The 27,685-nt window shown below is 48.9% G+C and overlaps 1 protein-coding gene across 1 annotated transcript in view; it reads right to left on the minus strand.

Moving 5' to 3' along the window:
- Positions 1–234: 234 nt before the first annotated feature.
- The window catches only part of DNAH9 (dynein axonemal heavy chain 9), a 228,924-nt gene continuing 201,473 nt past the window's right edge, over positions 235–27,685 (minus strand). Inside the window, exons 63-69 of the mRNA XM_074160192.1 lie at positions 25,047–25,274; positions 19,818–20,009; positions 19,139–19,330; positions 18,203–18,373; positions 15,412–15,594; positions 6,108–6,497; positions 235–462 (exon numbers count right to left, since the gene is read on the minus strand). Coding sequence (XP_074016293.1) covers positions 235–462; positions 6,108–6,497; positions 15,412–15,594; positions 18,203–18,373; positions 19,139–19,330; positions 19,818–20,009; positions 25,047–25,274 — 1,584 coding nt within the window. The remainder of the gene's footprint in view (positions 463–6,107; positions 6,498–15,411; positions 15,595–18,202; positions 18,374–19,138; positions 19,331–19,817; positions 20,010–25,046; positions 25,275–27,685) is intronic.

Genomic DNA, 27,685 nt, shown 5'->3' on the forward strand with positions numbered 1-27,685 from the left:
GGTTGGGATCTTCCAGTGTTATAGTTTAGGAATTACAGGACATTGATTTGCAGCAGCCAAGAATCTGGTCCATGTGTCCCTCTGCTCCTGTCACCTCCTTGCAGGCTCTATCCACTCTAAGTGCCCAGTACTCAGAGAGATGGAGCTTGGCTTCACCCTCTGCATATTATTTTCTTAATTGTCTAACAAAGACATCATTAGGGGTTTGCAAATGAGGTGCTCTTGCTGGTGAGCCTAGTTCTGCAGCAGCAACGCCACACCGGCGAGCACCCACTTGGAAGGATTTTCTCGAGTTTTAAGGTTAAATGTCCACACGTAAGTTGGCCCCCTTTGGCGTGTTTTGTACACAGGACACGGGTACATACTACGGGTATCTTGCTTGTCGGCGGGAATGGCTTTGATGAAAATGACAGGCATGGCCGGGGTTAGCTCCTTGAGCCTGGCATCTGTGATTATCCCAGTCTGCAAAGGAAAGAAGACAAAGTGTTAGTGAGGTTTCCGAGATATCCATCAGCTGTACCCCAATATGCACGGTCCTCTGTAATGTTCATACAGGCCGGACTCACTGGGAAAGCAAAGCATCTTTCCTGAGATCAATGGGGTGGATGAGTCTATTTGAGGTGAGGGTCTGGATCAAACACTATCCTCTCTCGTCAGAAGCCTCCCTCCAGTGTAGATTATTTCAAGGGATGCAGAGAGATGCCTGCTCTCACCAGATGCCCAAACCCACACACACTTGAGATGGACTTCGCAGGAGAACAATGTTCTGGCTATGTCCAGCCACATCATCCTCGTGCTGCTCTAAGTTAAGGTTTTGCCAGATCAGAACCACCCTGTGGGCAGTTTGCTTGTGCCAGGACCAACTGTGGACACCTGAAGAGGGCTCTGGACAGAGAACACCAATCACTTGGGAAGAGTCTAAAAAGCACCAAGTAAGTCTCCAACCACACCACCACAATTTGAGCATGACCTGAGATACACTTGTCTGTGCAACACTTTGTGTAGCCCCCAAAAGGCACCACAGGCTCATTTCCACTCCCACGGGTGCTCACACCAGCCAGGTGTGACCTCAGACTCTTCCTGAGGGATTATTATCATTAAATAACAAGTCCACATTCTCCTCTTCAAAGCAGTGCTCGCTTTCAGCAGGTTGTCTGACCCCAGAAAAGGATGATCGCTGTCAGGGCAGGAAACCAGCGCCTCGTTTCTCTAACTCGGGTCTCTCTGGCAACTTCTCTTTCTCTTTCTGACAGTAAGATGCCCGACACATCAATCAGTTTCCAGGAAAGCCAGCAAAATTGCTTCATGGAAGCTAGAGAGGCCACATGAAAACAAATACAGAAATGGAAATAAAAACTTCTCAGTGCTAAAGAAACTGCCTCTCACTGCAGCTTGGCTTCACCTATCATTATTATTTCAAATGCTCTTAGATCAGACTTGCGCGATGAGATTCAACCTCTCTAGTAGTTTATTTAGTTCTGGAAATGAGTGAAGAAAAATAATCCCTCCTGTGACACACCTCGGTTTAATTGTAGTAATGCCATCTGTTACACTGAGCTGTGATAAATCCAACTGTGATTTAGAATTTTATATTTCCAATGTCCTGAAAAAACATTAAATAATTCTGGTAATACCTTGCAAAGGAGCTATTTATCAAGTGTTATTATGCACTCTTTTTAAATCCACATCTTTCATTTCTGAGGCTGGATTTTGACCAGATCTCTTTTTTTACTGCTGACAATTCTTCCAATCGAATTGTCAAGACATATTCTACTTATTTCTGGGTTAACAAGAGTTGAAATCTTCCTGAGGTATCATCTCTGTGGAACATATCATCGTGTTATGTCTGGGCTGATTTGCATTTGCATTTTTTATCGCTCTCATCATCAGAGATTAATCCTACTCCGAAAGCAATTTTCACTAACGACTGAAACAGTGCACCTGGTAAAAAGCCAGAGTTTGTGCTCAGAGAGCTCAGGCCTCAAATACTGAAGAAGTCTGCACTTCTGCTTGTCCTGCCTTCTCAACAGGCAATTTGAAGACTGGGCGTATTTCACTGCCACGTATCGATGGGTGCGAAGACATGAAACAGCTCTCACAAGCCAGGGACAGTAATCGATGGGCCCAAATACACAGGCAATAAAAGGAGCACCCCCTCCCACCCACTGCCTTTGGAGGTGTTACAGCACTGGCGCACCTGCACCATGGCTAATTCAGGGTCAGTTGGCTTAAAGACCTTCAGCATGGCTTGGTTGTCTCACGACAGAGTTGCCTCTGTTTGCAGGGAAAGGGGCTGGTAATCTGACCATTGGTGTAGCCAGCAGGGACCGTGGCTCCAAGGTGGTCCAGAGATGGCTGGGGTTAGTGGCTTCAGCTGGACATGGGGAGCGAGAAAAAGAGCCATCCATGGAGCATGCAGTGAAGAAGACCTAATGGTGTGCTGTCCAGTAAAGCCAAATGAGAGAGGAATTTTCCTGAGTAGTTTAAGAGTTGAGATACAGATGGAAAGGGTTTGCCAAGTTACTAATTTTTCAAAACAACCATAAATAAGGCACTGGCTGTTCACAGCACAATTTGCAAGTCTCCCCTCCATGGCTGCATTGTAAGTTCATCACTGGAGCTCTCCCTCGAGCCACATCCTACTCTGGCTCTTGAAGCTCATAAGTACGTGGGCATTACTGACAGTTGACATCTGCAGGAAAAGGCTTCACATGATGTCTCAGCTCACCCCTCCAGGAAAAATTTCAATCTCTGATGTGTGAGATTTGATGTAACTGGTGCCTCTGCAGAGGAACATGGAAAGCTGTGATGTTTGGGGCTGTAGCACCAGAACGGGGCTGTGCTGGGGCTGGGTAACACACTCATGTTCTCAACTGCATCCGCTGCTGGGAGCATCTCAGATAAAAGCAGGTGGTGTGCAAGTGTCCCCAAAGATACCGAGCTACCTGAACCATCAAATAAATGTGACTGCTCCTTGCCACACAGATCTGCTCTTCTCAGCCTCTCTGCTGGTCTAAGACTGGTGCTTTACACAGGACTAGCTTTAAAAAGTCCACACTGTAGCTGGTGTGGCTTGTAGGAGACACGATACTCTCAATGTTCAGCCACCACTCAGCACACTGGGCACTGTGTGTCTCTTCCAAGGACAAGGCAGTGTGTCAACTACACCTGGCAAAGCTTCCTGTGGTGCAAAACCCACCTCTCCCCTGTCCCAGCCCGCTCCAGCATCCGTGTGAGCAGCCGGCATCACGCCTGGCATCAAACTCTCCATTGCAGGGAGCAAGAAAGCCAGGAACCAGCCAGCAACCTGCATGGCTTGAGATACAACGTCTCATGGTGTCACTGGACAAACTATCTCTCACCAAGTCCCAGCAACTTTAAGTCCTACAGCAACAGGTCATTTGGACCCAAAATAACCTGCTTGGTTTCATTTCATCTAATAGCTGCCTGCTGTTTTGTAAGGAATGTTCTATAAATTTAAGACACCCAAGGGCATACATAAATGTTTAAATAAATAGAAAAATGGGAGTAGCAGAACATAGAGGGACTTTTTCCTTTTTTGGAGGCACAATTTAATGTGAAATATTCTTTTAAAAGCGGAGGTGTTCCCCAGAGGAGTTCTTCTAAACATGAGCTGCCATTCTTATCAGAGGATTAATTTGGAAGGAGTATACAACCCAAAAGAACAGGGCACCTGTTTTAAAAATTGCTGCATCCATTAATATATACTGGTGCTCCCTGGCTTACAGGTAAAATGAATAGTTCCACAAGATGGAAATGATATTTCAGTGTGAGCGGCAACATATGAAAATATTCTTTTCCTTTCTGAAATAAATTGAAGCCTGATACCCAGAGATTATGAATGGTTCTATAAATGTAATTGCTCAGTATCTTTCAATCACAAGGAAAATGAAACCAGAAAAACACCATCTACTAAAGTCTGGATGGCTTCTGAAGACAAACCTCATTGCTGAATGCAGTCACCCACAGGAGTTATCAGAGGGAGGTCGAGGGGAGAAGCCATGTGCTTCCCAAAAGATTTCTGGCTTTGCACCACAAAAACCTCTCACTCTTCACCTCCATCATCACTTTGGGATGTGTAAAGCTTACACAGAACTCAGCCATTTTGACCATTATATTTGGTGGGAATGATGGTAAAGGAAGACACAACAGCAGCCTCTGGAATCTATTTTTAATGGAGTATTTGATATTCAAGATCAGGAATTTTTTTAAACTTTCTCTGCACTGCTGTGGCCAGGCTATTTGTACCAGCTTAAAATGTCCGGTTTTGAGGGCAACTGAGATCCAGTGCTCCCAGTGGTAAGTGGCTGTGATCTCCAAAAGCTGCGAGGGGTTCTGTACGGCAGCCACCCCAAAGGCTTGGAGATGGGAACAGGCTGTAGGACCAGGGCTTGGGAAATGGACTGGGCTGGTCTCTGTTCTCCTGCTGTCACTTCTGCTATTAGCAGAGCCAAAACCAGTGAGGCAGGAGACCTGACCTTACCCACACCTGAGATCTTTACTGCAACCTTCTGACAGAGCCTTTGCCAATGTTCCTGACTGCCTGTGGCTTCCCAGGCCCAACGTGCATGGCAACCCATCTCCAGAGAGAAAACGGAGCCTTGACCTTCCCAAGGATTTGTGATAAAATGCACTCGATGCCGTGTCAGTGAGTTCAAAGCTTTGCCTAATTCCCTACCCTTCATGGAAAACTATTTCAGAGAGGGAGCGGAAACCTAAGTGGAGAGTATTAGATCTGCATTGATTGCAAGGTCAGGTTGGGATACAGTGTCTAACAGGCATGGCCCCTCTCCTCAGCATCCTACCGCCAAGGCCCACAACAGATCAAGGAGGATCTTCAAGGTAAAGACTCTAAAGAGCTGCCTCTGAAATAAAAAGGGGGTAAACTTGACACAGATAAGTAAGTTCTGGGTGACCCACTTTGATCAGCCCTCGCTCTCTCACCGATCTCTGGCAGCAGGAGCATGGCACTGGCTGCCCAGAGAAGGAGCCACACGAATCGCTGTCAGCTCATTCCCACACGCAGCACACACGGGGAGTCAGGGCACCACGGGCCCGGCAGCGCCGGGACTGAGCCCGGTGGGGATTTGCCTGATGGCTCTCGCCCCACAGACTGTGCTCCTCACGGCTGACAGCCATCAGAAGGAATGACAGGGACAATCGTGCTCCTCTGGGATGCTGCTCGAGAGATGCCCTGTAAGAGGAGCACTGACAGCTCCACGGGCAGCAAACAGCAAGTGGGCACCTCTCCTTCAGCTGCCCGGTTGAGGGTATGGTTCTCCCCTCAGCTGCCCGGGGGATGGCTGTGCTACAGCTGGAAGGTACTGGGTCACATCCTGAAGGGGAAAGAAGAAGAGCAAGGGCCACCCACACTGTCTGTTTGTCCCCACCATGCAGAGCCATCACCCTGAGTCTGTGCTGACCATACAGGTTAGACCTTTGTGCAAGCTTTATTTGCCACCTTAAAGGGATGGCTGAAGGTTGCAATTGATTTTTGGTCACAAGCTCTGTCTATGCAGAGGACATGCTGCGGCACCCAACAGCAGAAGAACAGTGGTCTGGATGAGGTACATCCCACCCATTCAGCTCTGGGGACATGTAGGAGTCCTCTCCTTTCTCACTGCTGCTAAAAAGGTGACAGAGTAATGACATCTGCCATGTCCCTTCTGGAGGCAGCAGCGAAATCGCAGCCACGCGCAGCTGCAGGGACGACACAGCCCTGAGGGGCACCCATGTTTTCTGCCTGTAGAAACACCATGAGTACCTGACCACAGCCCAGTCAATGTACACTGAGGCTGAGATTCTCCTTGTAAAAACTAGATGTGTCACTCCAATTTGGCCACCCTGAACTTCCTTGAAAAAGAAGCCATGAAACAGACAACTCCAAGGGGTGATTCATTTGCCCACCTTGGACACCCACTCTAGGCTGCAGAGGAGGGGCCCATCTTCCCCGTTCCTGAAGAGACAGCTCTAATGACTATTTTGGATGAGCACCCATCTGAGAAGCTCCCCAGAGTACAGTACCACGCAATAAGGGCATAACCTCCATGGCTGCTCTCTCAAGAGGAGAGCCTCGGTGAGCTCACCTGTGCATCCCAGCGTGCACCCTCCAGGAACAAACCGTGGACGTACGCCCCTTCCCGAGGAGGACTGGCGAAATCTTCCCTGGTCTTTTTTGTCACATCGCACTGTAAGGTCATCTTGTCCAAAGGCCACTCGTTCTTTCGGGCTGTGGACTGCATGATGGCTGTCAGGAAAGACTGGGGATTGAAGAACCCAGCAAGCCACACTGCCGAGGGTAAGGAAAAGTCTCCTGTCCAGGCCTCCAGTTCCTTGATGCGAGCGAGGAGGTCGGCAAACCATGTGCCCAGACTGGCTGTGGAAGGATAAGCCCGCCTTATCCAGGACTCAGGCACCATGTCCAAGAAGAGGGCATTCTGCAAGTTCTCCATGTCACTTGTCATGGTCAGTTCTCCCTGAGTGAGAAAGGGCAATAATTAGCACTGATGACTGTTTCACCTGCACAAAGGATGTTGAAAGGCTGAGAGAGCTGGGACTCTTTAGCCTGGAGAAGAGAAGGCTGAGGGGAGACCTTATCAATGCTTAGAAGTATCTGAAGGGTGGGTTGAAGGAGGAGGGAGCCAGACTCTTTTCAGTGGTTGCCAGTGACAGGACGAGGGGCAACGGGCACAAGTTGGAACATAGGAGGTTCCACTCAAATATGAGAAGAAACTTCTTCACGGTGAGGGTGCCAGAGCCCTGGAACAGGCTGCCCAGGGAGGGTGTGGAGTCCCCTTCTCTGGAGATTTTCAAGACCCGCCTGGATGCAGCCCTGAGTAACATGCTCTGACATGCTCTGGGCAATCCTGCTTCGGCAGGGGAGTTGGACTAGATGATCTTTATGGTCCCTTCCAATTCTAAAAATTCAGTGAAATTCAGTGAAAGCCCGCTTGAAAGCAGAGGCCACACTAGGAAGCGTGGAAGAGCATGACACCCTACACAGCCACAAAAGTCACACACTGGGGATTTCTTCATGAGTTGTGGATTTTCATAAACACTTTCTGTTGCATAGTCCTCCATCCTCGTCTTCCCTACTGTAAAAATACTACTTGGAGGAAAAGATGTAAAACAGAGTGACAGCGAGCATAAGGGTCCCTCAATTGTCCCAGTGTGGTTTCTCTTTTCCCTCACTGATCTTCACAGGGTAGATTTTTAGAGGTGACAGAACTGTTCTCACTCGCACTGCCACGGCAGAATACTGGAGTCTTTGACGGTCTACTCCAAAAATGTCCAAATATTTGTTACATCAGATCCTATCCCCCTCCTGCCCTCCACTTCCCCTCACTCCCCTCCTCCTTTATTACTTTGCAGTGCAAGTCTTTTTTTGACTTCACACGATGTCTGCAAATGTAATCACAGTTTCTTTCACAGCAGGGAAACACACAGCAAATTAAGATATGATTCAGCCAAGTGAGGTATGGAGAAGGTTTAGCTTTTCCTTCATCCAGTAATTAATTATTTTTAAAGCTTTTGGAAACCTGTATCAATTTCACCCAGGCAGGAGAAGAGCTGGAACATCACTGTGTGGCCCAAAAGGGCTTTTGGACAGCAATAACATCCCTCTTGACCTGCAGAGGACCCCCAGTGTCTGCCACATCTAAAATTAAAAAAATCCCTCCTGTATCCAGCAGAAATTACATTAAATCTAAGCAAGATTAGATGGATGGTATCTTAATGGCTAAGAGAAGACACACAGACGAGGCTTACAGCTCTGCTGGGAGCAGCAGACACTTGCTTAGCAATGGTGGCAACATGCCATGGGACATTCTCCCTACCACCATCTGGAGAAACTGTCCCTGGCAAAGCAGAAGCCTCAGCTCGGTCCAAAGTCCTGATGGAGGCTGCAGCTCATGTCTGGGCAGTGCCTGGAGCCTCTCACTGAGCCCGGGGCTGGAGACTGTCTCCCTACCTGTAGGAGATGTGCATTGGTGAAGGACCTGTGCCACCATCTAAAGGATCTACAGGAGGAGGCCAGCAAACTGTTCAGCATCAGGAGATGATGAAGAGACCGACTGGATCTTCTCTGAGACTGCAGATAAAGAGGAGCCTCAGCTCCCAAGAGTATCGAAGGCAGGCAGAGTCTGTGCCTGTCTCCTTGGGAAAGGGAGACTCTCATGATGGTGAAGGCTGGATGCTTGTGACCACCAGCAGTGGGAGCAAGGCTTCCGTTCCCCCTGCAGATCTGCAGCTACAGAATAGGTTCAGTGCCCGGGTAGGAGACAAGGGCTTGGGAACTCTGTCCATCAGAGCATCCATGGCGATGGAGCCCGAGCCGTGCAGCAGCACAGGAGACATCAGTGACAGTACTAGTTGACTCCCTGCTGCAGAGGACAGAGGTCCCCATCTGCCAACCTGTCTTGCTGTCTGGAGACATTGACTGCATGCTGGGCGCTTGGATCCAGGACACTGTGGAAAGACTGCTGAGGTTTGTACAGCTTTCAGACTATCACCCCCTTACACTCTTCCACGGGGCCACCAATGATACTCAAAGATGGGTGTGCTGCCATTGAGAATGACCTGGACAGGCTGGAGAACTGAGCTGAGAGAAACCTCATGAAGTTCAACAGAGGGAAATGCCGAGTCTTACACCTCAGGAGGAATAACCCCATGCACCAGTACACGCTGGGGACCAACTGCCTGGAAAGCAGCTGCAGGAAAGGCCCTGGGAGTCCTGGCAGACAACAATCTGCCCCTGCAGCAAAGAAGGCCACCAGCAACCTGGGCTGCACTGGGAGCATCACCAGCAGTTAATGGCAGCACTCTGCTCAGCACTGGCGAGGCCACATCCCAGTGCTGGGATTGTTCAGCCTCTAAAAGAGACGACTCAGGGAGGATTTTTTTCAATAATAAATATCTGATGGTAGGAAGTAAAGAAGATGGAGCCAGACTCTTCTCAGTGGTGTCCAGTGATAGGACACCAGGCAACAGGAACAACTTAAAATACAAGACATTCCATTGACACACAAGTCCAAGTTGTTTTACTGTGAGGCTGGTTGAGCACTGGAACTACCAGGATCTGGAGTCTCCATCCTTGGAAATGTTCAAAACCTGCCAGGTCGTGGTCCTGGGCAACCTGCTCTGCCTGGCCCTGCTTTGAGCATGGGGTTGGACTAGACCATCTCCAGAACAACTCATCTGTGGTTCTCTGAGACTCAGGCCAAGCACTCTGCAGAAACCAAAACTTGCAAGTGCAGGCTCAGCTGCTGCAAGCAGTAATGCCCTTCATAGCTTAAATCCTTGCTGAGCTAGGGGGGTACAACACAGCACAGCAATTTGGAGACTTCTAGTTAATGGTGATCACCGGTTTTCATTATCAACACTTACATTTGTCCCCTTATCATTTTGCCAAAATTTATCTGACTTACAATTTCTCTTTGCCTCAGGGTGAGTGTTTTTGGAAAGATTAACTGAAATCAGTTGAGCCGTTGCTGAGAACGAGGGCGAGGGAATTGGGTCAGTCTATTCACATTAAAAAATTCCAACTGTTCTTTCACAGGACGTCAGTGCCTCCAGCCATGAGGTCAGCAGAGGTGCCCTTTACTGGGGCCACAACAATCTATGAAGCTTTATCAAAAGTTGAAATCTGCTTAAAGCAACCCCAACAGGGATTTAGCAATGCTTGTCAGAGCCCAGCAGTTAGATATCTTTGCAGTTTATTCCTATGTGACCGTGTCCCACAGAGCTCTGATCCACAGGTGACACTGACAGGCTACAGGAGGACACGATCACAGCTAGATACCCAACCTGACCATGGGAGAGCAGTGACGAGTGCCCATGGTGATGGCCCATGCTGCATCTGGCACTAACGAGTGGGTGGAGAGAAACCTGATGAAATTCAACAAGGGCAAGCGTAGGGTGCTGCAGCTCAGGAGGAATAACCCCCTGCACCAGTGCAGGTTGGGGGTGACTTACTGGAGAGCAGCTCTGAGGAAAAAGACCTGGGAGTCCTGGTGGGCAATAGGATGCCCATGAGCCAGCAATGTGCCCTTGTGGCCAAGAAGGCCAGTGGCATCCTGGGGTGCATCAAGAAGACTGTGGCCAGCACATCGAGGGAGGTCATCCTCCCCCTCTGCCCTGACCTGGGGAGGCCACATCTGGAGCACTGGGTCCAGTTCTGGGCTCCCCAGTTCAAGAAGGACAGGGAACTGCTGGAGAGGGTACACCAGAGGGCTACGAAGTTGATGAGGAGATTGGAACATCTCTCTGATGAGGAAAGGCTGAGGGACTTGGGACTTTTTAGTCTGGAGAAGAGAAGACTGAGGGGGGATCTGATCAATGTTTATAAATACTTAAGGAGTTGGTGTCAGGAGGATGGGGCCAGTCTTTTTCCAGTGGTGCCCAGGGACAGAACAAGAGGTAACGGGCACAAACTTGAACATAAGAAGTTCCATCTAAACATGAGGAGGAACTTCTTTCCTGTGAGGGTGGCAGAGCCCTGGAACAAGCTGCCCAGAGAGGTGGTGGAGTCTCCGTCTCTGGACACATTCAAAACCTGCCTGGACACGTTCCTGTGTGACCTGTTCTGTAGCAGGGGTGTTGGACTAGATGATCTCCAGAGGTGCCTTCCAACCCCTACCCCTCCACCCCTCCATGTGGATGTTTATGAACATCCACAATACAATTAATTTTGTCTGGCCACAAGCAAGGGCTGTACTTCAAGAGGATGTGTCTCCCCAGCACCCACTGATTCCAATCAGAGCCCAGAGCACATTTGTACTGGCCCCATGCCTAGAAGCCACTGCAGCCCTGGCATCCCCATACAGCTTTGCCCCCCAGAGATGCGTGGTTTCCCATGCAGGAATCCCCTCCCTGGGAAATGTTTGTCTCTCACCAGGACGGACTGGTACACAGCATTACCAAACCTCTGCTCCAAAAATGACTCATCAAAAGTAGTAAACTTTTAAAGGCAGCATCTGAACCTGCTGGGTTTCCCCACAGAGAACAGATTTCTGGTGGACAGAGAAAATCATATGTACAAAGGTTTTAAGATGGTTTTTGGTTTAACACTCCTGAAGCTAAAAGTGACAAATAGGGTTGAATAAAAAGGTGGAAGCAGGACTACTCGCGGTTAGTCCTAAAACATGAGGAGCAACTGTAACCACCTTTCAAAATACACATCACCTTCTGTCATTTCATGTCAGCAGGGACCAAGTAAGTCTGTGCCAGTAAATCATCTCATTATTGCTATTCAAAATGATGAGTTACCTGGTGAAAGGTCTTTAAAGTCCCAGGTAATTCCAAGCAGAAGGGTCAAACACAAATTAAAGATTTCTCATTTTGGTATTTGCCATGAAGTGACAAAGAAATACAAAGGCAGTGCGTGCCCCATGCATTTCCTCTTAGGCACCTGAGCTGTTTCACTTTAAGACAATTTACTGACCCATAATTAAAGCTCACACACCAGAAAAGCACGGCCATGTCTAATCAGAGTGTCTGGCCGTGAGCTTCATGAGGCTGTCAAAATGATTTGACCTCATCAGGGGGCAGTTGCCATGGCTGGTATTTAAGTAGTGTTGTGGCTCCTTCTTTATTCATATCACATGGGTCATCATCTCCCATCCCAGGAAAACACAGACCCTGGGAGGACCTGTTCGATAGGCTGGTCTCTGGCTAAAGCCATGGCAAAACCATGCAGGAAGAAAAAAATTCAGCAGAGCAAAGTACTGCCCTGGTCACAGCAGGACACTGAGAACCACAGGGACTTCTAACAGCGACGGGCAGCATTTTGCACCCTGGGAAAGCTTTTAAAGCAGGTAAAAATATTGCAAACAGTGTGCAAGCAGTCACATTGATTTATAGACATAACCCTCATGATCATATATCCTATCTAGTTTTATTTTCAGGAAACAAGTGAATTAGCAAATGTAATTCTCAGGAAGGCTTAAGAAAAGCAATTTTTAAAGCCAGCGCAGTCAAGCATACTTGTTGGAATCTCCTGTGAGGGTTCAAAGCATCTACAGCAGCTATCTCATATACTTGTCCAAACACAATTATGCATACATTTGCATTTCAGATGCTGAATACTAAAGTGCATCCGGAATGATTCCAGTTACTTTTTATTTTCCAAAACGTTGCATGTAGTTTTCATTAAAGACACCCTTGAAGGAAATCCTAATCAGCCTGCAGATATTCCCTCAAGACGAGCAGACCATTGTCACAAACTGTTTTCTCAGTTAAGGTTATTTTCACTTGATACAGTGAAATACCCAGCTAGCCTGACAAAATTTGGTCTTACTCTATCCTTTATAATATTTATTATCCTCATTTTGGAGGCTTATCCTTCACTGAAGTTGCGAAATAGAAACTCTGCTCTCAAGAATCATGCTGGGTACAACATTAACATGCAAGTGTTTCAGCCCAGGCTCTGGTCTCACCGAAGTCATCCAGAACAAAGGGCTTTGAAATGCAACATGCCGGTTATTTTTGATGGCTACCAGTCTATTGCAATTTCTCTTCCTCTTAATGGGATGTCTCCTATTTTTGGACCAAACAATCACTTTCCGCTACACAGACACAATGAATTATTCAAAAATTCAAATTAGGCATGACATTTCCAAATCACCTTCTTTTAGCAGATAGTCAGTTAAAAACAATAAGACTTGCTTCCTCTGTGTTTGATTTATTCTCTTCGGAGATCTGAGGTTCCTGTTATGCAAACTCCTCTGCTGAGTGCTGTCGGTAAAGCTCCCCAATCCCAGAGATTAACGTGCATTAACAGCTCTCACAGGAGCTGCTCTCAGAAGGAACAATTAAAGAATGATTTCTCCTCTGAACTGAGCCTGAGACCTGGCTGACAAGGCAGGATGACAGCACTCCCTACAGAAAGAGCCAGCAGCATCCCCTGGCCGTTCTCTGGTACCCAGGGCATGGGAAGGGCCCCTGGGGGATGATGGGCTGTGGTGTGGGTCAGGCACAACCTCCAACTCAGCTCAGCAGGGACCCACATGCAACCCTTGCTTGCAGGCACAGAAGAATTGCCCACTGGTGCTATCTCAGACCCTTCATGGAATCACGGAATTGTCAGAGTTGGAAGGGACCTCTAGAGATTATCTAGTCCAACTCCCCTGCTGAAGCAGGATTGCCTATAGAACATTACTCAGGACTGCATCCATCTTCAAATTTGTCACTTCAGCGAACACAAGCTGAAGAAACGCCAACACAAACAGACACTGCTACTCATCCGCTCTCCAGTGGTCCCCACGTCCCGGCCCCGTGGTGCCTCTGAACCACGCTGCAGGTACCGAGGCTGTTGGGACCAACCTGTGTAGTTATTAGAGGTGCTTTTGCTGCAGGTACCATCTCACTTCCCTGCCGTGATTTGTGGCAGGGTTTTGGGGAGAAATTGGCACCCTCTATTATTGCCTGATTTCTGTTGTTTATTTTGTCTGTGGTTTATTTAAGCCCATGCATCCACTCATTCCCCCTACCAATATTAAATAGCTTATTCTTCTCCACATTAAATCTAATTGCTACACATTGTCCCAGTTACAATTATGTCTTGTTTGGTGCTCCAGGACTGAAACATTAAATCACTTCTGTTTACCTGTCTCAGAAAAGAGAATTTTCAATTCCACTGCCTTATGCTTGAAAATAAAGGAAATCTGTTTATAATAATTGACTACATAAATATCAGCCTATTTTAAAATGGATTGTACGTATCGGGCCATCACAAAGTGCTTATGATACGTCTCTCTCTTTAATCAAGACAATAAGCATCACCAGTGGATGCAATGCAGAATTGTCTGAGCCAGCACGGACCCAGGCCGCTGGGTTCACAGCGCAACACGGCTGGGATTTGGAAGCAGCCTCATCCTGTCCCTGGAGAACCACAAGTACCAGAAATCCCAGGCCCAACCCCAGCACCATTGCGTGCACCCTGCAAATACATCCTTTGAAGATCTCTCTTCAATGCTGCCCTCAGGAGAGGGCTGGGACTGTCCTTCAGTCTTCAGTCCTCCTGCCTCACCTGTCAGCTCTTTCTGCTAATGGGGTCATAAAAAGTAGCTGCACCTCCTTCAAGTGTGATGGTTCCCACGCTTTGCAAAGTAATTTTGCGAGCTGAGCTTTTTGGCAAAATGGGGTGACAGCCTGTTGTTCAGGAACGGATGGAGCAGGGAACACCCCACGACTGGTGTCCTTAATTGCTGCCTCACACCATAGAATAGAGTCATAGAACCGTTGTGGCTGGAAGAGACCTTTAAGATCATCCAGTGAAATCATTCAGGGAGCAACTTTGTGTCTATAATGCAGGGAAGGCATTGGGGTAGTGTCGAAGCCCCCAGTTTTGTTCTGCAGGCTCCAGGTAGCATTCCTCTGCCACGCTTAGGCCTTTCCGAGGGATGTCCAGCACTTGGCCAGGGTGAAGAGTCTTTGGGGACAACAAGGTGAAGTGTTGCTACAGGGCCCTGGGGCTGGCTAGGCAGGTCCTGGCTCACTTGTAGTGCAGTCTGATCTACACTGGTTTATCCTGTCATGGGCAGTGAACAGCCCTTTATATTTTGTCCCACCAACCGCCTGGGTGGGGATTCAGCAGATGACTTCCCCTACCCATGGATGCAGCCTCAAAGCACAGCCCTCTTGCACAATCCACTGAACTCAGAAATTTGCATCCAACCAGGAATGTCCTGCCAGCCCCAGAGCTCCTCATGGCTCTCCATAAGCAATGGCCAAAGCCACCACCCAGAGGGACACAGACATCACCTTCTGGGAGCAGAGCCTAGTTTCTGACCAGGGTGGAGAAGCAGCTGTGGGTGGAGCAATCATGGAGAGTATCTCCATCAGGAAGGTCAGCTCCTGAGACTCCTCCGTTAGCCAATGACTCACACACAGCCAGGGGAGTTGTAGCTCTTCCAAAACTGTTGAGTTTTTAGGCTTTTTCTCCTGCAGCTCTGGACATTTTGTGTCCTTACCCATGACTAATCTTTCCTTTGATTTCAGCTCAGCTGGTGCCTTTAACGACACGTTCTTACAAGTTCCCCCCAGTAGCTGGGCATTTTGTGAAAAGGTGTGATTTTTTGGCTTACCTTTAAGTAGGCCGTGTCTCAATTTCTGAGTGACCCATTGCTGCTGCCCTACAGTATCGGGCAGACAGAAATCTCTGCTCCCAGAAAGCAGCCACTGCTATGTGTGTCTTTAACCTCTCCCACCGCCTGCGCTCACCACCTGAGGACAATGAGCCATTTGAAATCCACCTGTGAACCTTCCCCATGGAGCCAAGCTGGTTTTGCAGCCAGCAGTGCTGAATACAGCGTGACCCCTTCATTTCCCGAGCACCTCTTCCACTCATCAAGATTTTAGGACGCCGCAGTCGCAAGCGTCCAGAGCTCCCACCTTCAGCCCCAGATCCAGCTCCTTGAGAGAGCGCTTTATTTCACTGGTGAGGACGTTCATGCGCTCACACTCCTGGAAGGCAACCACAGCGTACGGCGTCCTCTCCTCCACCTTTGCCATCAGTTCCGCAATGTTAAACTCATCCATCAGTTTCTCTAACATCTCTTCCAGCAGCGCTTTCACCTGGGAGCCGGAGGGAAGAGAGAGCGGGATGTGGGTGAGTGACCCGTGGGGTTTCCTGGGCTGGCAGCTGCCGGAGCGCGGGATGAGGACTCCATCTGCCACTTAGTGTCTCTGAAAACAATCAGTGTCAACTGTGCCGGACACGGCGCCTTTCAAAGAGCTCGCCCCATCCTATTAAAATTCAAACACTTACAAAAGTTAATGTCAGATGAGAGGCTTTCAAAATGATGGCTTAAAAATGTCACCGTGACATGTAGCAGTCTCTGCTCTTCTTGGGTCCTACGCCTGTAGTCTCACTTCTCCTGAGGTCAAACTCAACGCCAGAAGACGGATGGGGCTACAGCCTCAGCTGAGCCTCAGGACAACTGAGCTTATGAGCTGTTTCTCTGTGGTGTATTGATAGAGAGAGGTGATTATATGAAATTGAATTTTAAGCTGAATTTGGCATTCTGAACTAATAGAGCTGTGGAAGAAATGCATAATGAAACAATTATTTTCTGGTCAACATTACAGCTTGGTTTGGAAACAGTGCTTTATATCTCTAATTAGTAAAGAGGGAAAGATCCAATGCAACAGGAGGTATCTAGTGCCTAAAAAATAAATAAAACAGACAAAAAATTTTCTGACTGACAATGAGGCACGAAGACCCTGATCTTCATGGCATCAGCTGTATCTCTCAGGCTTACGTTAAGCAACTTGGTATGGAAATGTCTCACACAACGCTTTGCTTTACCTCTGTGTTGGAACCTGAGCAAGACTTTGGCTTCTCGGGGAGCTCTCAGGAAGGCACAGCTACAGTTCTGTGATCTGATGTGCAAATCCCGGTGTGCTGGTGTCAGTGACAGCTGCCAGCTGGCGACAGAGGCAGCCCCGGGCCATTCTATCGCCATGCCCACCAACATTCGTATTTCGGACCCTGTCCTCCAATTTCCTCCCATCACTGCTCTTCCAAACCCTCCTCACTCATGTCAGGCGTCACGAAGAGGTGATGATGGGGAGGCTGTTATTGCAGCCAGTGAGGTGGCTGAAGTTAAAGCTCGTCCGGAAAAGCTCTTCAGCTGCACCTCAAATCAGTATAGAAATATCCTCTAATTTGAAATTCCCCTGCAAATCCCCTCGGCTCTGATTTTTTCACAACAATTACAGCTCATTTTCTGCAATGTGGCTTCAGAAACCTGTGGGAGTAACTGGACTTGCCAGGGCCTCAGGAAAATGACAGGCTCACAGTTTCCCTGCAAACTCCCGAAAATCACCTCAGCCAAACCAGGGGCTGGAAATCCTCAAATGGAGGAGCCAATAGACAACTCTCAACTCCCCCTCATTCAAGGACCAAGTGAAAGGGATACTTGGTCCTTGCCAGTTAGAGCTCAGAGAGATCACCTCCAGAAGAAAATTAGTTGTGGGAGAATCCCCCCAGGCACCACCACTGCCACATGCAGGTTGCTTTCAGGTACCTCTTCTTCTCAGAGAGTTCACGAAAGCCATGAGGACTTCTGTGTTCCTGTGACCAGTCTTCTGGACTGGCACCAGGAGTTGGCAGGGTGGCCATGCCCTGTGATGCCACTGCTGGGTCACTCACTGACAGTTTTGCTGCTCTGGCCAAGGAGTTAAATTGTATTTCAACAGCAAAAGGACTGGGAGGAGGGAAGAGGTAGTCACATTGGCTATCTTTGAGCATCTCCTTGGGTTTTGCTACCTCTGGATTATTCCCCTCACCTCAAATTCCCATATAAACTGAAAATTGAACATGCCTAGTGCTTCTGAGAGCCCCAGAGGCCAAGGCAGTAAGTTCCCCAGCTCCACACCAAGCCATGTGTGAAACCACAGACTTCATATGAGCTTTCTATTAGCCATCCATTAATTTGCAAAGCTTGAAACACAGAGCTGGGACCTTATGACTGCAGAAATAAAAAACTGAGCAAGTGTTGGCTAGTTTGAGATCCTGTTATGAAGGTTTGGGGCAGATTTGGGCTCTGAGTTTGGGGAGGAAGGGCTGAGATTAGGCCGGAACATAGGTAAAGCGAAGGAGTTCAGCTGGAAATAAGGAATGACAAGGCTCCTGGGAGCTGGGTGGGACCTGGTGGCAGCAGTAAGAGGTGGGCTGAGCTCTGGGTGGCACACTTACACGGGAGCCCATTGATGTGCCCGTCAGCGTGGTGCACGGGGACCAGGGGCCCAGAGACAGTGGAGGCCACAGGAGGTTTATTTGCAACATCTTCACAGGATGATAACGAAGGCACTGCAGTTCAGGGGGTAATGAAAAGCCACTGTCCCGGTACTGACAATACTCCAATTACATCCCACCATGGTGATGTTCTGCATAATATGAGGCCTGTGGCTGTAGACACTCCCTTTGTATCCAGCAAAGGCAGATGAGTAATATATTATTATTATATATTAATAGAATATCTATTATAGATAATATAAATAATATAATATAATATTATAATATAAGAATCACATTATAATAAGCAGTTGTGAGACAACCTGAGCCAGACAGGACTACTTAGGAATGAGACAGTATTAGGTCCTGGACCAATCGGACCTGGACCTAACATCTTGCTGGCAGGTATCAAAACTCAGCAGCTCCTTCCTCTCTCACTCTCACCATTTCTTCCCTGGTCCCCACTCCTCCTTCGCCCACGCTGGTGTCCCGGGGCTGCATCTCCAACAGGACGCGGAAGAGCTTCTCAGATGTCTGGGTGAGGAAGCCGATCTCAGCATTGGGGTGGAGGCCATACAGGTGCGGAGACTCCGGGGGCAAGGCCTCGTCTATGTACTGCGCGGAGAAATCCAGGGTCAGGTTAGACATGGAGTCCAGGGCACTTTGCCCGCAGAGTTCACGGCGCTGGAATTATCACCCATCTGAGCAAACCCAATAACTCTGCCTGTGGGTGAAACACCGGCGAAATGACGGCAGACAGGGCCGTACGATTGTTTACAGAAGCGCTGCCACTCCTGCTGTGAAAAGTTAGTAATTGCTGAAGTTTGGCTTGGCTGCGTATCTCAGGCCTGGACCTTCTCTAGCAATTATCCGCTGTGCATTTCAGCATCAATATCCTGAAATCTCTTGTGGGAATTTAGCTTCCAGTAGTTAAGTTTTATGAACAAAACCAGCCCAATATGCCTATCTCTGCTACCGCATTTGTGTACGAAGAACAGATGAGATCAGTAAGTAGATCAACAAGACCCTTCAGTGTTTCTCATCAAAACTGATGATAAAAAGAGCTTGAAAGGGCCATTTTAGCAAACAGTATGTGGATGCAATTTTCCAGGAGCCCCACTCAAGTCTCGAGAACCAATACAGTTGGCTCTATTCATGCATGAACAGAATGAGCCGATGATGAAGTAGCAAATTACCATTAGACTTGGTTCATCCAAGGGAATGCTGAAACATCTACAGAAACAGAACATAAAGGGAAATAACAGGAGGTGTGTTGAAACACTGCAGTCCTATTCACTGCCTCCAAAGACAGATTACAGGGCAGTTATGGAAGACATTACATTTAGGTGTATAAATAATGCCAGAAAACAAAGAGCTTACCTGATGATAGCCATTATAGTCCATGTTCCCCGGGAGGGGGAATCCTGGAGCTAGGAGGAGTTCTCCCTCCAGCATTTCTGGCTTAATAAATTCTTCCAAATAGGTTCTGCAAAGCCGCCTGTCCCAGTCATCTGTAATGTGACCTCCGTACATAATCTCACCAAAGAGGTAGCGTAAATCATCATACGGGACCTGAAGAACAAAGCAGGAGGGCAGGAAGGTGTTCAGCCACCAGAGCTCCACCAGCCGTGCCGCTGAGCCGCAGGCTATGGCTCTAAAGCACTGATCTGCACAGCGAGCGCTTCCACTTCACTATCTCAGTTTCCTAAGTAAACAAACATTAGGTACTTAAATCCTGCCCAAGGAAAACTGGATCACAGCACAGATTTCCTGCAGTTTCCCACTGAAATGAAAATTTATTCTACGCTCTGTTAAACCAAAGACCACTCTGTGTTTTCAATTAATAAAGACCACAGAGACTATTTGCTATGATTTGCAAACTGCTACAGGTGTGAGTGGCACGGAAGCTTCCCATCTCACCACAAAGGTACACCGAAACGTGAGGTTATAAACCCAAACATACCGAGGAAATGGCGCTTAAGGAGACTTCTCAGAAGTTTCAGCACAAGCCAGTCCTGCGGTTAAAAGCCACCAAAGAGCCCACCTTTGACTCACGCACCTTTGAGCTGGCCTCCAGGTAATTGTACAGCACGTTCACAGAGATAGTGAGGTCTCCAGTGTTGAAGGGGTAGGACCGGTTCCAGCCTTGGGGGCCAAACTTGCGCCTTTCTGCCACCACGGCGTGGAAATAGCAGAGGGCAAAGAGGATGCTCTTGAACTCGTTCTCCCGGGTGCACATCTCCAGGGTGTCCTGCAACACAGGAGAGAGGCAGGGCTGCGTAAGGCCCCACTGCCCTCAGACCCAGCGACTCTTGGGGCCTCCCAAATACGCCAAACCTTGGACATGGGTGAACTGATTTGCCCAGTCAGTTCATTTCTGCATAATATACACATTCACTGATTTCCTACATTAGTGGGTTTGCATTGCAAATTTATGGGCAAATTCTGATGCATACTTTCTGAACTAATATTATCTTTTTCCAACTCGCAGTGGCTTTGCGCAGGAACACATCCTGACAGCCAAGAAGGGAAGGACACGTGCACCCATTCAACGCCTCACTGCCTGCACGTGCCACACATCCCACACCGGAGACATGGAGAGAGGCACTGCACGGGACCAGCAGCCAGACTGGGACTGCAGCCCTAGGCAAGGGGACTGGACCTGGAAGAACTAGAATCGCAGAATCATAGAATGGTTTGGGTTGGAAGGAACCTTAAAGATCACCCAGTGCCACCCCCTGCCCTGGGCAGGGACACCTCCCACCAGAGCAGGTTGCTCCAAGCCCCCTCCAACCTGGCCTTGAACCCCTCCAGGGATGGGGCAGCCACAGCTTCTCTGGACAACCTGGGCCAGGGTCTCACCACCCTCACAGCAAAGAAGTTCTTCCCCAGATCTCAGCTCAATCTCCCCTCTTTCAGTTTAAAACCCTTCCCCCTCATCCTATGTCTCCCCTCCCTGATCCAGAGTCCCTCCCCATCTTTCCTGGAGCCCCTTGAGGGACTGGAAGGGGCTCTAAGGTCTCCCCAGAGCCTTCTCTTCTCCAGGCTGAACCCCCCCAACTCTCTCAGCCTGTCCTCACAGCAGAGGGGCTCCAGCCATCAGAGCATCTTCGTGGCCTCCTCTGGCCCCGTTCCAAAAGCTCCATGTCCTTCCTGTGCTTCCTGTGTGATGACTAAAGTCCATCCTGTCCCTTGGGTATAAAAGATTTCCTGAGGGTAGCTTTTTTGGAGCTGCAGTGATTTAGCCCAGAGAGGGTGGGCTCCCACTGCTGTGACCCTGGGCACAAAGCCAGCCGGGGCACCTGCTGCCACAAGGTCGTGGCAGCACGACCTTGTGCAGCACACCAGAGCAGAGATGTGAGGAACTGCTAAAAACCCAAGCAGGGGAGATCAAACTCTTGCAAAAAAAATCAGCAGCACTTTAAAGCCAGCATGGCAACAGGTGCTTTGGGTGCACCCTCAGCAAGTTTGCTGGAGCCCCTCTGCTGTGAGGACAGGCTGAGAGAGTTGGGGGGGTTTAGCCTGGAGAAGAGAAGGCTCCGGGGAGACCTTAGAGCCCCTTCCAGTCCCTCAAGGGGCTCCAGGAAAGATGGGGAGGGACTCTGGATCAGGGAGGGGAGACATAGGACGAGGGGGAAGGGTTTGACACTGAAAGAGGAGAGACTTAGATGAGATCTGGGGAAGAAATTCTTTGCTGTGAGGGTGGTGAGAGCCTGGCCCAGGTTGCCCAGAGAAGCTGTGGCTGCCCCATCCCTGGAGGGGTTCAAGGCCAGGTTGGAGGGGGCTTGGAGCAACCTGCTCTGGTGGGAGGTGTCCCTGCCCAGGGCAGGGGGTGGCACTGGATGGTCTTTAATGTTCCTTCCAACCTAAACCATTCTATGATTCTATGATTCCTTTCCCAACTTCCAGGTGAGGCTTAAAGTTTGAATAGCTACAAATGAATGGGCAGAATCATGATGTCGGAGGTGGAGGGATGGGTGCCAGTGACACTTAATCGATGAAAATGAAGAAAGGGAACCAGTCCCCAAAGAACTCTGAACGGTGCTGGGAGTGAGGTCTCAGTGGGTGGGCAGCGAGGGGAAGCTCAGGCAGCACCAGCATCAGTGCTGGGGATGGGGAGCAGCAGAAGGGATGAAGGGCTGGCGCCGTGTGCGTGGCAGGAGGCTGAAGCTCAGCTCTCACGGGGGAAACTGAACCCCCTTTCCATGGCTGAAGCCAGGTGGGGACTCACACAGCTCTGGCTCTAGCTCCGTCTTGGCAAGAGCAATGTGGCTGGGCAGTGGATCCCCTGCCCCACGGCAGGAATCTGATGGGATCCCCCACGGCCAGCAGTACGGATATTTCCAGACCTGGGAGATGAACACGTTGGGAAGGGCTTGCACCTTCACTCACGTCTCTGCAAACCTTCCCCAGGAATGTCCTGCAGACCCAGGGTACGGTGGCTCTGACCCACACAGCTGAGCAAGGAGGGAGTAGCTACAGCAGCCCCTCCATCTGCCCTCCCCAGGGACAGCCCCTTTAAGCCCACTCTGGTGTGTGACAAAGACTACAAAGGGCTCCCCTGTGACTTCCCTTCATTATCTTTATTTAAAAAAAAAATGATGTTAGACCTCTAATCAGCTGGGAAACATAACAGAGCTCCAGGTCTGTGCTGAAAAGGGGGAATCCATTACTCTAAAATGTGAAAGATGCTGAGTGACTGCATAAGATGATCAAGAACATCCCAAACCCTGTTTTCCCTGTGATTAGACAACACTCTAAGCTCCCGTCATTATCAGCAACCTGGTGAAGAACTGGTTCAAATATGTGCTGAGCACCTTTCCCATTTCAGAAAACACCCCTGGACTCCAAGGGGAATTTGAGTGAAGACTGAGTGAGAATCCAGCTCGGTCCCGTTCTGCCTCTCTATTTAGTTGTGCATTTTCCTTCATCTACAAAGCAGAACAGTATTCCCCGCACAGAATAATGGGCCTTCTTTGTAGCTTTCAGCTGAAAGTTAAATTTGAACACCCATTCTGTATAAAGCATGGAAATGAGGTGTAAAGGGGGCCCACCCACTCACTCCAGGATTTCTGATAAAAGACATTTTATAAGACTCCAGCAATTTAGAAAATGCTAATTATTATCTGATTGAAATGAGCAGAGGCAGGACGACAACGTTACTTGGGGTGAAGGTTCTCCCCTCCCTCACTCTCCAGGACATTGCGTGGAGTTCAAGATGATGAATGACAGCAGATGAAAATGGAATAATCTTCCCTAACTGCTGGCATGGATCCTGGCGCGGTGCCCCCCCGCCTCCCCGGCCCAGCAACACTGGCTCCTGCGCTTCAGATTCCCTCCCTACCCATATCTAAGTGCACAAATAGTTGTGAACTGTCCCCATTCCTCTGCCCCATGGACCAGTGCTTGGGGTCCACGATGGGCTGGGGATGCTCCTGGCTGGTCCCAAGAGGCTGTATGGAGAGAAAGGAAAGCAATCCTGCAAGGTCTGCCCTGTATCATCCCACACAGTCATCAGCAGAACTGGGAGGGCGTAGGGCTAGTGACCCCCAAAGGCAGTCTGAGGGGTGAAAGAAACTTCAGGCCCCTCTGGCTGCTTGGGCTTTAACAGCCAGGCTCCTGCTGCGAGAGCTCGGCGTGCCAAGGTAACGGCAACGCGCGGGTGAGGGCAATGAGAGTTCAGGGCAGCAGAACAGAACGGTCTGTGTCCCTAGGAAAGCCACCTTTCTACGATTTTACTGTTCTATGATCATAGAATCATAGAATGGTTAGAGTTGGAAGGGACCTTAAAGACCACCCAGTGCCAGCCCCTGCCCTGGGCAGGGACACCTCCCACCTCAGGGAGGTGATTGTGCCCCTGTACTCAGCACTGGTGAGGCCACACCTGGAGTATCGTGTCCAGTTTTGGGCACCTCAATACAAGAGAGATATCGAGGTGCTGGAGCGAGTGCAGAGGAGGGCAACGAAGCTGGTGAAGGGCCTGGAGAATGAATCTTATGAAGAGCGACTGAGGGAGCTGGGACTGTTTAGTTTGAGGAAGAGGAGGCTGAGGGGAGACCTCATCACTCTACAACTACTTGAAAGGACATCGTAGAGAGGTTGGTGCTGGGCTCTTCTCACAGGTAATTAGTGACAGAACAAGAGGGAATGGCTTCAAGCTGCAACAGGGTAGGTTTAGACTGGACATCAGGAAACAATTCTTCACAGAAAGAGTGGTCAGACACTGGAACAGGCTGCCCAGGGAGGGGGTTGAGTCACCGTCCCTGGATGTGTTTAAGAGCCGTTTAGATGTAGTGTTGGGGGATATGGTGTAGGGGAGAACTTTGTAGAGTGGGGATGATGGTTGGACTCGACGATCCCAGGGGTCTTTTCCAACTTGAATGATTCCATGATTCTAAGTCCTCCCTGCAGGGAGATTGCAGCTCTCATTTACATCACTTTGGATGTCAGCGAGGTTCTGAGCCGAATGGCCTTCGGGCACAAAGCACCAAGTCCCCCTACACTGCTCTGGGGAGTGATGCGGGATGTGACCCTATCAGCACTTCTCAACCTCTGACCCTGGTTGAACAGCAGGGTGAAAAAGCGAGGTTTAACCTGCTGCTTTCTCCACATCTTCGGGTGTTAGAGATAATATGTCACTCACCAGCTCAAAAAGGAGTGACACAGACACAGAAATCAAGTTGAAACATGACAAAAGTCTCCCAAATGCTGCATTCACAGGTTTGATTCTGTAACAAAACAGCCCTTCTAAGGGTCATACCTTGGTGAGAAAATGATTAAAGTGGGCAGAAGTCTGGTATCCTGTGACCTTCTGCAAGAAAGAGGCCGTTCAGGATTATCTGAGTCCTCTTGGGAAAGTCAGTGCTTGGAAGGAATCATAGAATCATACAATGGTCTCGGTTGGAGGAACCGCTAAGATCATGGACCATTAACCTAACACTGATAAAGCCACCACTGACCCATGTCCCTCAGCACCACGTCTGCCCGGCTTTTAAATCCCTCCAGGGATGGTGATTCCACCACTGCCCTGGGCAGCCTCTTCCGAGGCTTGACAACCCTTTCAGTGAAGAAAGCAGAACCACAGAATTGAGAGATCTGTGCCCAGCTCCCGGAGAAGAGTGGGGGTTGTTGGAATCCAGAGCCTACCCGATGCCAAGGGACTCGCAGGCCCAGGAGCAGCAATGCCCCCACACATCACACCCCATGCAGGGCTCTGGTGGCTCCCAGTCCACCTGGTGGCCAGTCACCGGTGCAGTCACCATCTGGTGATGAGTCATGGCCCTCCTACCTGGCTGAAGTTGTCAAGGGCTTTGTGCAGGTTGGCGTGCATCCCGGTGGGGGCCTCGTTGGTGATTTTGATGGAGTTCTCCAGGATGCCCTGGGGAATGACATGGCTGTCAGGAGACGGGGCAGGCTCCGCGCTGATGAAGACCCGGAAATCCTGGTGGCTGCCTTCACTGTGCTGCTCCAGCTTCTTCTCCAGAGAGCTCAGCCACTTGGCCACCAGATGGATGTTCTGGCAGGGACAAAGGGGACAAGGCTTCATCAATCCCCCCCATTTACACCCACGCTGAGCAGGCACTAAATCCATCACACCAATGAATGGCACCCACCAAGGCCATTGGTGGCTACCATCCAGAAGCTGGTACTTGCCCCTGTAGTCTCTGTGTGTAATTCACAGCCCCAAATACTCTGTCACATCAAGTACCCTTTTAAACTCAAAATAATCAATATAAATCACCAGCAATGAAGGCGCTACTGGGTTGTTTGGGTTCTCAGTGACGATAACTCTCCTTCTCGTTACAGTAATGCACGGCTGATGAAGCAGAGTTATTTCCCCAGCTCTACCAAGCTCAAATGAGAATGTTTCTTCATTTTTAAACAGAATAACAGTGAGGACCCTCAATATCACTTACTGGGGGAAAAAAAATGAAGCAGGTGGTTTTACAAAGACCTTCAACATAAATTATTTATTTATTCATGCAACTAATTCAAAAATATCTGTCAGAAAATTAAGCAGTATTATGTAGATATGGTGAAATGGATGAAGACATGCCTCAGTTTTTCAACTAGAGTCCTACACAGTGTTGTAGCTTCCAGGCAAGAAAACAGCTTTTTTTATAGACATATATTAGGAAGGGGACAGGTCACACACAGCAGGGATTCGTGGGCTAAAACTACCCTCATTTTAGAGTTAGGGTGTAATCCAAGCTGACTGTGTTAACAGGCACTCTGGAAGGTGATTTATTCCATCCAAAGGCAGGACAAGGAACTTGCTAAACTTAAATTAAATGCAGTCGCCAAAAAGATAAACTGCTTGGAGGTGGCAAGGAAATTACATAAAGGAACCATATTAGAGGCTTAGAATAAATATATATCACCTATAAAAAGGACCTGAAAGGAGCCCTCATGGTTAAATAGCAGAGTAATGGAGACTATTAGGAATAAAATGACATTCTTCACAAAGTGGAAATTGTATCCAAATGAGAAAACCAGAAAACAGCAAAAAATCCAGTCATGGTAAGGCCAAAAAAGGTTTTAAGCAGCAATATTCTGAAAACCATAAAACCTACTAATAAAGCCTGTTCCAGGAGCCAGAAACCTTCCAGAGAGCCCATAAAACCACAGGATGATCAAGGTGTGCAGGGAGCGCCCGAGAAAGGTGAGGCCACCACAAACCAGCTCCTGTTTGCAGGACTATTCATGGCAGACTTTGGGGAGGGTCTCACTGGGGTGGTGGGACCACTCAGACGCTGAGCCTGGAGATGTCTCTGGAGATCACCCATCCAATCTTCCTGCCCAAAGCGGGGTCTGCTAATTAGAGCAGGCTGCTAATTGTATCCAGCTGAGGTTTTTTGAGATCTCCAAGGATGAAGCCTCCACAACCCGTCTGGCAACCTGTGCCAGTGATCAACCGCTCTCACAGTAAAGAATAGAATAGAAAAAAAAAAAAAAAAAAAAAAAAAACCAAAACAATTACACTTAAGGGAAACCTGTATTTCATTTTCTGCCCATTACCTCTTGCTCTTTCACTGGGCATCACTATGAACTGGCTCCGTCTTCTGTATTCCCCCTGCCATGAGGCCTTTAAACACACTGATAAACCCCCCCTGAGCCATTGCTTTTTGAGGTTAAATAATCCCAGCTCCCTCAGCCTCTCCTCATATGACAGATGCTCCAATCTCTTAATCATTGGAAAGACTCTTAAACCCAAGCAGCAGATGAAGAGTTTCTCTGAAGAACTGATAAACTAATAATAACAATTTACAAGGACCAGGTGGAACGCGCCCTAAAGAATCTCAGCTACGGAGGGGCTGCGCTGCCCCTCGGCACGCACCAGGCAAACCAGCAGGGGCTCCAATAAACCAGGAATTAAAACACAAACAGTGTGAGCTAGAGAAAACCAGAAATCTAATAAGAGTTCCCAACCCATTTTAGATAGCTAACGGGGGGATCCCCAAATCTCAGCTTGTCACCATGAACTCCTTTTGCAGTTGCCAGAGGTGAGCTCCAGCAGGCGCTGCCCCGGGGCTGCCTCCACAGCACCACTGTATCTCCATGCTCGGATTTTCATCGGTATCAGGTATTGATCTTCCAGTTACCAGTGTTATTGCAGGCTACAAACCAGTTCAGACACAGGGAACGGGGGTGGGAAGCTCCTGATGGAGTCTGAGCTGCTCACCGCATTCAAAACCCACCTGAAGGAGCAAATGATTAGTGAGCTGACAAAATTAGTCATAAGGCAAAGTAATTTCAAGTCTTGAAAATAAAACCTGGTGGTAAAGAACCGCAGAAGTGTGTCATCAGTCTGAGTGACTGGCAATGACATGGCAGAGGAAATTTGGTGGTGTTAGATGCAAAGTAACGCACTCGGAAAACCAACCCCAGCTCTAGATACAAACAATGATGGGTTCAGAGTTGGCTGTT

Source organism: Numenius arquata, chromosome 17, assembly GCF_964106895.1.
Source record: "Numenius arquata chromosome 17, bNumArq3.hap1.1, whole genome shotgun sequence".
NCBI lineage: Eukaryota > Metazoa > Chordata > Aves > Charadriiformes > Scolopacidae > Numenius > Numenius arquata.